Source organism: Lolium perenne, chromosome 3 (assembly GCF_019359855.2).
Source record: "Lolium perenne isolate Kyuss_39 chromosome 3, Kyuss_2.0, whole genome shotgun sequence".
NCBI classification, from domain to species: Eukaryota; Viridiplantae; Streptophyta; class Magnoliopsida; order Poales; family Poaceae; genus Lolium; species Lolium perenne.
The window spans coordinates 175352021-175362562 of record NC_067246.2 but is presented as its reverse complement, the minus strand read 5'-3'; the positions used below and the strand labels follow the sequence as shown (position 1 = coordinate 175362562).

The window sequence follows — 10542 nt, the reverse complement described above, 5'->3', positions numbered from 1 at the left end:
ATATTATATGGGTGAATTTCAGCTTTAGTGATGTAACGAACACACATATATTATGAAGGTATACATGTATAATTGTTTGTCATTTTCTTTTACATTTCAAAATATGTTTTTGTCCTAGAGAGAGCCTATGAACCTAGGAGCCGAATTGAATTTCCGTCACCTACTCTTCTCTCTTTATTTTTTTATGTCCATAGTTTATACAAAACCATCTAACATGAAGTTACCTATTTTTCTTCTGTTTTTTATCCTAGATATTACATATAAACGTGGCTAATCGCCTTGACATCCCTAATAAAAGTTTGGCTGAAGTACGTGTTGGAGCAGGTGGCATGGTCGGCACCTTCGCGTACAAGACGTAGACGGATGGCCGGGGAGGGGTGGAAGAACTTCATCTACAACGCAGATGTACATCTTGAGCAAGATGTGGTCATTTGTATTATTATTATTACTAGCGAAATAGCCCGCGCATTTGCGCTCCTAGATGTGTAATTAAACATTTATAGATTTGGTTTCAGGCAACAATTGATTTATACGCGATTTTAGTAAGTCTTTTGTAATTAGAGCTATATAGCAAGAAGACAACATGGTTATACTCGATTAACATATAACTTTGATTAACCATCAGAGACTTTTACAAATAAGAGAAGCAATTTTGGCAATTTAATTTCATATAACATCTATTCCCACTCCGATAGTAAGGTAATCCTTTTTTTCCTGCAAAAAGTGGAGCTTACCTTTTAACTGAGATAACATGGTATATTGAAATTACTATTATTTTTGCACTCTTTTATCTACTAAACTTGCTTTGCTGCCTTTCATCTTCAGTAAATCATATTATATAGTTAAATATATATAAATGAATAGAGTCAAATATATTTTTCTAACCAAAAAAGACAAATATAGACATGAATAGATACAAATAACCTTCACCCAACGATGTTAATATTCATATTTTATTTTTTTCCTTTTCATATTTTCTTTATTTTAGATTGAATTTTTGAGCCGAATGTTTTTTGTAAATTGAATAATAATTAGAGCAATTGTTTGTCTTACACTTATATGTCGACATCACTCTTTATAAATTACATGCCAGTGGACAACTCTCTCGGCTGTTGAGCCGTCAATTTTTTTTCATGACAATTCTTGTCAGCAAGGGCCTTCGGTATTTCTAACATTTGTTAGAATTGAACTTTCTCATTGCATCTCTCGTATGAATAATCGAATCTAACAAATAATCCCAAAATTAGTACCATGATAGCCAAAGAAACAACTCTGAATTGCTGAAGTGATACTTGTACATTGAAGTATATTTCAGTGTACTATACAATTGTTCCAAAGTAAAAGTACGTGATGGAAAAATACCATTGTATTGTCTACCATCAAGCGGGCCAATGTAGCACTCATATTTGTCAGCTGGAAGCACCATTCATAGTAAAATACAGGCATGCCATCTCCATTTGTTACAGAAAAATGTATTCAAAAGGGAAGAGAAGTATAAAAATAAGAACTCTATATATTTTCTCTATCGATCAAGCAATAGACGAATCAATTTCTGCAAGGAGGGAGCCCCCAGCAAATATATTACTGAATAAACAAAATCATATCATGTTTCTCTCTTAACTAATTAACCGATGCCAACACTGAAAGATATATGATGTATCAATTCAAAAAAAGTAGAACCCATAATTTATAGTATTTAACATTTCAGGAAAAGTTAATGTCAATGTGGCAAAAGTGATATATGGCACCACGTCACTGAAATAGGCTATAAAAGTAATAATCGTAACTATATTGGCTGACCTATAAACATGTAATATTAGCCAATGTTATTGTATAAGGTAAATTCAAATGTTCATCCATTTTTTGATTATCATCAGAGGTAGTTATGCACGACATTGTATCAAGCACTCCCGCTAAATCTGAAAGTAGATGCAGTGTACAGTATGATCCTCTTAACAGTTTGAACTACTGATTATATATCGATGATGCTTCAGATAAATTGACAATATTGGCATGGGAATATGGGTTGTTCAGATCATATAAATTCATGGACTATCTGAACTTGTTTTATTGATGTGAAAGCATGGCCCTTCTCATTCTCGGATTTGAACTACTCATAGCGACCGAAGACCTGAAACAAAAGGAAAAAAATTAGCTTAGGTGATTAACACCTAGGTTCTTCTTCTATTGCAACAAAACATGTGAGTGCTCTATCTGAAAACCAACCTTCTCTTAGTTAGCCGGCAGAAGCTCAGAATAGCCAGGCGAACATTGTAAGCACCAAAAGATATTCTCCATTGCAACCAACGCGAATCTAGATTCCTATATATCCTTGGTGGCGAAAATATAATGACGCTGCACCGGCCTTCCTCCTTTCAGATCAACCTATCACCAGGTAAAAATATAAAGAATAGGTATATCTAGGTGATTTACTTGCTTGGGTGTCGATCGAGACTGTTGGCAGAAGCCAAAAGAAAGGACCTGACTGAACCTACAGCAGATTGGAACTACTCATAGTGACCGCATACCTGAAACAAAAGGGAAAATGATCGTATATTAGCATAGGTGATTAACACCTAGGTTCCTCTATTGCCATAAAACATGTGAGTGCCCTAGCTAAAAACCGACCTTCGCATTCATCTCACACGTACTTGCTGGGAGAAGCTCAAAATAGCCAGTCAAAACATCGTAAGCGCAAACAAATTTTGTCAACTGCAATCAATATCGATCTAGATTCGTGTCGATGGGTGGTCAAAACGTACTGACGCTGGCAGAGCTATGTCGCAAATGCATGGGTAATAAATTTTGTGACAGTTAATTTAAATTTTTTGACTAAATAAAAAAAATCAACTGCATGTTAGCGTAATAAACAGGGAGAATATATATTGTCAGATTGAAATTGGTGGAACATATTACCTCGTAGTTTACCTTTAATCATGCACGAAACAGTTGGACAAACAATTTCCGATCTCGTGGTCGTACATAGTTGCCGGAAGTTAATAATCGTTGCCCCCAACTCATGGTCGTACATTGCTCAAGGTAGTAATTTACCACCACCTGATATGTGCTTGTGTTGCGGCCAAGCAGCTGATCGCATCCGTGATTCAGGCTTACCGTGCAAACCTGGCTGGTTCTGGATGAAGCGGAGGCGCGGAGCAAGGACGCCGGCCGCCCGCCGCCCGGCGGTCGTACATGGCTCGGAGTTGTAGTTCTATTCATCTTGTCAATTAAAGATTCCATGTACTTGTGTTGCGGCGGCGCAGTTTAGGTTAGACGTGGAGAGAAAGATAGTATGTGGCGGTTTGGATACGGAGGATTAGCAATCAGCTCTCTGGATACGGAGGATTAGCGATCGGCGAAGTTAATCTGGGCCGCCCTTATTTAGTTGATTATGCCTAGCTAATCTACACCATTGATTGGTTGTTGTTTTAATAATATAATAGATTATTATTAAAAGCTTTGTATTGTAGATTACATAAAAATGATAAAATTGTGACAAATTTATAGTGAATAGGACATGTTTCAACACTACATAATTTTTCACAATTTATCATTTTCATGTAGGCTATAATATAATAAGTTCATATTGATATTATACATGTTTGTAGTATACATCATTGGTTACCTCTATGATTTTGTTTTCAGATTTTTTTGTAACTTTAAAATATTGTTTTTAATGTTTGAGAATAAATGCATGTATGTAGCCCGGTCTCCATTTGTCCACTCGTGTAGCTTGTCGTGATTTACTATTAGGAGACTGACTCCAAAATTAGATTTCATGGCTAGGAAATATCTGAATAAAATCTAGCTACAATATTGTATGCCGCAAGGACGATACCATCTCTAAGGCAATGGAAATATCTCAACCAAATGTGACACTGAGGTGAGGCATATTCGGTCCTCCACTTGCGACATTTGGAATGCTTTTCTAAGGTGGTTGGCGATGGTCCAATTATCGCAAGGAAACTACAAATTTCACTAGAATCTACGTGAGAATGCAAATTATCAGTGTATTCTATGTTCAAAGCATAGAAATGATATTTAGCACACAGGTGCATAATACTTATTTTTTATCCAAGGTATTTTTACGTTGTTTCATTGAGAAATTATGTTTGGAATACAAATTATTACGTTCATATAGACCTACAATAAAAAAAAGTCTACATAAGAACACAATATATGAGTCAGAATGGTGTAAAAAATATAAATTTACGTATTTTAGATCATATTTATTAAGTCACGAAAACAATAATTTTTATATCATATTTAATTTTTCTTCTGTTTGTCTCGAATTATGAAGTAAGAAAAAAATTTACATGACGTAAAAATCATACACGGTTGCGAAAAAACAGAGTGGGCGTAGAATGACTATTTTACTCCATGTGAGTCAAATAGCACGCCCCATGCAGAGCATTAGTATGCATAATCTAATTGGTCAGTTGGTAATTAAGGAAAAAACTGAAGACGAAGGTGCTTCTCAAATACTCTCTCTGTTTGGAAATGTAAGATGTTTCAGCACTTTCTTTGGTTCACTCACTTTTGTTTATATCTAGTCTATTTTTAGTATGTAGGTTCACTCACGTTAGTTTGTATCTAGGCCGGCTACTTTATAAACACCTAAAACATTTTACATTTCCAAACAAAAAGAGTACAAAATTATCCATGTAGTACTTTTAAAATGGTGTCAATTTTGGTAAGGATAACCTTGCAAAACACAACTAGCAAGAAAGCATACAGTGTTGTTTTCCCTATCTGAATTTGACAGGGCTTATGAGATAATGTGCTAATATTTACAGCGTCAAATTTATATAGTGCAAATAAATATGTTAATATTAATCTAGCAAAACGAAATTGGTGCTATACTTCTTCCTATATTTTTCCATACGCTTCATCAAATTTCAAATCATTTTCCTTAGAACGAACTTTAAACTTCCGTTAATTGGAGCTCTCCATTAATTTGGAACCGAAAGAGTACGCCTATTGTTCGTGACAGTTCCACAATAAAAACCGAGAGCCCTCCTCAATCATTTGCTGCCTCCAGCTATAGACTGCACTACGAATGGTGACTTGATAAAACCAGATCGGTCGTGGACTACTCGTCTCTCACCGTCACACCGTGTCTCAAACGCGGTAACTGTTGCTTTCTGCAATATCTCTGTAGAGGTACAGCAGGCACGTTCCATTGAGAGAGTGAGTGGGAGAGAGAAACTTTGCTAGCTTCTCTGCATGTTCCATCACACACACACACACACTCGAGCTGCTAAGCATCTTGGAAGCAAGACCCCATGCTCTCGCTGGTCTACAGGCTTATTTATACGCCTTGCCTCTTCTCCTCTGTTTCCTGCACTGCCGCAGCAGCATACACAGTTCTTACCTAGCGGCAGCTTAGGTCTATTGCATTATTGTTGAGATGGAGGCTGCCAAGCCTCAGCAACAGCGGGAGGACGAGCAGGAGCAGGAGCGCAAGGTCGGCATGGAGAAGACGGTGAAGGTCTTGTCCTCCGAGGAAGAAGCCGACTCGCCGTGGTCGGACGCCGATGAGCCCGTCCAGAACCACCGTGGATGGAAGGCCATGCCATACGTCATAGGTGCCAGCTCCATCTACCTGCCTTTCTTTGTTTAATTTTCACCTGCGAGTACCATGCACACATACTACTGTGCACTGCATCGAGTGAGAATACACACGCCGACATACGAGATACAACCCAAATAATTATGCATATATATATATAGGTGAACTGTAGCACAGTAGCAGCAGTAATCTTCCTAGCAATATTCATCCATGCATATGCATGTTAATTTAATCCTGCTGAGATTGCTATTGTTTTTGTTTGTACCGAGTCTCAAAAAAGCAAACAGTAAAGGAGAAGTGGGAACGGATGGTGACAATATTTCCAGTTGGTTGCCTGCATGTGACATGCCGTGCCATGCCATAACATGTGAACCTCTTGCTCCACTATTACGATGAGTGTCCACAAATCAATCCAAATCAGCAGGACATGTGTGTGACCATTCAAAAAAAAACATCATCAAAAAGAAAAATGAAAAAGAAGGCAGCCCATGTGTGTGGGTTGCATCCAAGTCCAGGAAAGCTGGTACGTGCCCATGCCATGTATAACCCCTTCTCATTCTTGACAAGTTTTTTTTAAGGAAGCAAGAGGACTTCTGTGATTTTTCTTGATTTTTCATAAGAAATTACAAAAGAAAGAAGAGGAAAGGAAAAAAACATTAAGAAACAGCTAGTTGTAGTTCTGCATCCAATCCTTGAATGTGCTCAATGTCTTGCTTCTCGCCCTATGCATAGCACAGGCCAGTTCTTCTTTAATTTTCTGCTTGCATCTAAAGAGATTAGCCCTCCTACCTTTGAAAATATGGTCATTTCTAGTAATCCAAAATGCCCAAATAGGACGAGCTGTGCAATTATCCTTCTTGCTCTCTTTTAGAAAAGGAGGGAGCACCCTCGGTGGTAGCTTCTTTCCCACATAGTTGCACGGATGATGCATAAAGTATTTTTTGCATTAAAAAAATATAGAGTGCTTTTATTAACTCGAAACATCGCAATAAGGTGATACACATGTTCTTTGCAAAAATTATTTATTACAAAACATATGCTCCAAACTACAAGATATGGCGGCTTTACGGGAAAAAATTACATTTTCTAAAATCGAGCTGGTAAAAAAAAGATCTACCATAAAAACAGCGTAGGATAACTAGCTGTCACCAACAATTTTGGATTCATTCTTGGTTTCCCTTGTGCAACAACTTTTTTTTTGACAACACAACTTTGTTTTCTTTTTATCTTTACATGGTGCTCTAAGCTCCTTTAGAAAAAAATACCTTTATGTGGTGGAAACTAACACCTTTTTATCTTCTTTGGCACGTCTTTTTTTCTTGGTTACTCACTCGGCTCCAATATTGATGGCATTTAAGATTCTGCAGGATTCTAACCAGCAACTTTCACAAAAATGTAAGTACCAAAAATATATAAGATATTTTTTCTGGCAAATCTAATGGTATAAATTTATCTAACATACTTAAATAGTTAGTCCTTAATTAGTGCCCAAAGGTTTTGCTGTACCCTTTCTAGAGAGCCATGCATTTTGAAACATAGAAAAATAATAATGTATACGCAAATACGAATTGTACGTGCTGAATATTTCTCCTCGGAACAAAGTGTCTAGGGGAAAATATCTAGTGATACCAACCCCTAAATGATACCATGATACCATTTATCAACATTTTAAATTTAAGTTTCTAAAAAAGTTGAAAAAACATGTTAGTGTTCACAACATGTGTTTTTATAATCCCTATAATTTTTAGAACAAAAATAAAAAAAACACATTGAGAAACAAAAAAGAAAAATTGGCGTGTGAATAGTGTTATTTGTGGTTTTGTCTTATTGACACTATTCATGTTGGATTTTTTGTTTTTTGTTCTCTGTTTGTGTTTCAAACTTGGTTCTGAAAATTTAGGAGTTATATAAACACACATATTATGAATACTCTCACAATTATTTTTGGACTTTTTAGAAATTTGGAATTTTAACTTTGAGAACCGGTACCATGATATCATTTAGTGGCTGGTATCACTAGATATGTGCTCAAGTGAATATTCATATATATTTTGGTGTGTCGATTAAGGAGAAATCCATAGCGAAAAGTTTTTCCAATCTTGCCCCTCATTAACCGCCCCCACCACTCTAAAATCCAAACCCATCCGCTTCCACGCCTCAGCCTTGCCATCGAGCCTCCAGGTCGCAGTGCCCAGTCACATTGTCGCCTCGTCCATCCCATCGCGTTTTCCCCAGGCCCCATCGTCGTCCCAGATTCGCCACCTCGAGCCCTCCACGTAGCACCAGCGCTCGTCGGCCTCGAGGACGGTTGTTATATCGATACATGTAATTTTATTGAATATTCCAGTTATCTGAGATGGTTTATCATTTTCTTTTTCCTGAATCGTCAGTGGGGAGTTTCGGGCTTTCAGCTATATATCATCATAGAGCAATACTTGTAATTCGGTAAATGATAATTGAATTTGACAATGGGACTTTTCTATGTCAGATATAATGTCGGGGTTGTAATTTAAGTATATCCTGTGGCGAGTTGTCTAAACGAAATGAATGAATTTGTTGGTGTAGGGAACGAGACGTTCGAAAAGCTGGGGACGATGGGCACACTGTCGAACATGTTGGTATACCTGACGACGGTGTACCACATACCGAGCGTGAGCGCCGCCACCCTCCTCAACATCTTCTCCGGCACCAGCAACCTCGCCACTGTCGCCGGCGCCTTCGTTAGCGACACCTACCTCGGCCGCTACAACACCCTCGCAGCCGCCACCATTTCCTCCTTCGTCGGCTTGGTCATCCTCACCCTCACTGCTGCCTTCCACTCCCTACACCCTCCAAGCTGCAACCCCAAAGCAGGGGAGCAATGCCAGGGGCCCTCGGGCGGCCAGCTGGCGGTGCTGCTCGCATCCTTCTTCTTTCTCGTCGTCGGAGCCGGCGGCATCCGGCCGTGCAACCTGGCGTTCGGGGCTGACCAGTTCAACCCGCGCACCGCAGATGGCCGCCGAGGCATCGCCAGCTTCTTCAACTGGTACTACTTCACCTTCACCGTCGCCATGATGTTGTCCGCCACCGTCATCATCTACCTCCAGAGCAACGTCAACTGGGCGCTCGGCCTCGCCGTGCCCGCCACGCTCATGGGCCTATCCTGCGCCGTCTTCTTCATGGGAACCCGCTTCTATGTCCGCGTCCGCCCCGAGGGCAGCCCGTTCACCAGCTTCGCACATGTCCTCGTCGCCTCCGTCCGCAAGCGCCGCCTCCCGTTACCCGATGAAACGTCCTCACAGCTGTTCGACCCGCCGCACCGGAGCAAGCTCGTCTCCAAGCTGGCCTACACCGACCAGTTCACGTGCCTCGACAGGGCGGCCGTGCAGGGCCCCGAGGACGAGCTGAATGCCGACGGGAAGACGGCGGCGAACCCGTGGCGGCTGTGCACGCTGCAGCAGGTGGAGGAGGTGAAGTGCCTAGCGCGCATCATCCCAGTGTGGTCGTCAGGTATTGTCTACTTCGTGGTGCTCACCCAGCTCGGCACCTACACCGTGCTCCAGGCGGCACAGACCGACCGCCGCCTCGGCCGATCGGGCTTCGAGATCCCGCAGGGCTCCTTCGTCGTGTTCAACATGCTCACCCTCACGCTCTGGATCCCGGTGTACGACCGGCTGTTGGTGCCGGCGCTGCGGCGTATCACCGGTCGCGAGGGCGGGATCACCCTGCTCCAGCGCATCGGCGTCGGGCTCGCGCTCTCCGTCGCCACAATGGCGGTGGCGGCGGCGGTGGAGCACGAGCGGCGCCGGAGATCCGCGCCGATGTCGTGCTTCTGGCTGGTGCCACAACAGGTGGTTGCGGGCTTCTCGGAGGCGTTCAGCGGCATCGGGCAGACTGAGTTCTACTACAGGCAGTTCCCTGAGAACATGCGGAGCGTCGCCGGGGCGCTCTATTTCCTGGGGTTTGCGCTGGCAAGCTACGCCAGTGGGCTCATGGTGATGGTGGTGCACCGGACTACGAGCTGGCTGGCCGAGGACCTGGACGAAGGCAGGGTTGACCTGTTCTACTTCATCACGGGCGCCATCGCGGCAGTCAACCTCGTCTACTTTGTTGCGTGTGCACGGTGGTACAGGTTCAAGAAATCGGACCAAGACGCCGGCGGCGTCGAGCTCGACGATGACAGCCTCAGGAAGAAGGATTCTGCGACTGCAGTATCGGCATAAATTGGTTGGATTTTGGCCGTGCCATCGTGGGGATGCATGCATTCAATAATGCTACTTCTACGGATGAATTGGGAAGATCGTTTTCTCCAATCGCACGATTCCACGACCTGTCCGTAATATTACTCTGTAAACTAATTCCGTAAGTGTAGCATTGTTGTTCTGAGATTAGTAGAGCAATAGTTGGGATACTAGAAGGACCCTGAGCACGTTGTTGTGCACGCTATTGCATGTGGCATAATGATTTCTAAAAGTTATTAAACAAAAATCATAAAACATTGGCAGAGGAAAATAACTCCGCCGCAAACATTGGCATCAGCAAATCATCAAGGAGCCGGTCGACCCACATGAGACACATCTAAAACCCTAGGCGAACCATCTGCCAACAACTCTGCTAGTCTGCTATCACATAGAGAACAGAACGAAGCCCCATCAGAGATCGATGGATGATAAATCTCAACATGGGGATGCTAGCATAGGCCAGTAAGTGCAAAATGACTTTTTTGGAAAAGAATGAAGTCATAAAATGTCCAATTTCGTCGATGGTAATTGGAAGTGTACAGTGAGGTTGCTAGGTTTTATCATCATATTGTCATAAATAAATGGTTTGTCGTAGAACAACATTCTAATGGGTAGATAGGTTTCTTTCTAAAGAATATCGAATTCCTTCTTTCTAATCTTCTTGTCTGTAGATTCTCCATCCGAAGCTCTGGCTATTCATCTTCGGCCTCTATCATGGCTGCAAATCTGCATGATCACATATGAATCCAC

The 10542-nt window shown here is 41.5% G+C and overlaps 1 protein-coding gene across 4 annotated transcripts; it reads left to right on the top strand.

Annotated features, from left to right (window-relative positions):
- The first annotated feature begins 5194 nt into the window (after positions 1 to 5194).
- LOC127342668 (protein NRT1/ PTR FAMILY 2.11) lies at positions 5195 to 10049 on the top strand. Of its 4 annotated transcripts, none has more exons than XM_051368657.2 (3): positions 5595 to 6095; positions 6940 to 6967; positions 8138 to 10049. In XM_051368657.2, exons 1-3 carry the CDS (start codon positions 6000 to 6002, stop codon positions 9772 to 9774), a joined length of 1761 nt encoding a protein of 586 aa, XP_051224617.1. In that variant the 5' UTR covers positions 5595 to 5999; the 3' UTR covers positions 9775 to 10049. The 4 variants fall into 4 exon arrangements, with proteins under 4 accessions (XP_051224615.1, XP_051224617.1, XP_051224616.1 ...); XM_051368656.2 differs by having other exon boundaries at positions 6931 to 6967; XM_051368655.2 differs by lacking the exons at positions 5595 to 6095; positions 6940 to 6967 and adding an exon at positions 5195 to 5588.
- The last annotated feature ends 493 nt before the right edge of the window (positions 10050 to 10542 follow it).

Bases quoted from the DNA above. Each gene is read 5' to 3' on its own strand.
- LOC127342668 (XM_051368655.2), top strand. From the start codon at position 5,411: ATGGAGGCTGCCAAGCCTCAGCAACAGCGGGAGGACGAGCAGGAGCAG. The intron at 5,589-8,137 runs GTGCCAGCTCCA...TTGTTGGTGTAG, and splicing joins GGCCATGCCATACGTCATAG to GGAACGAGACGTTCGAAAAG.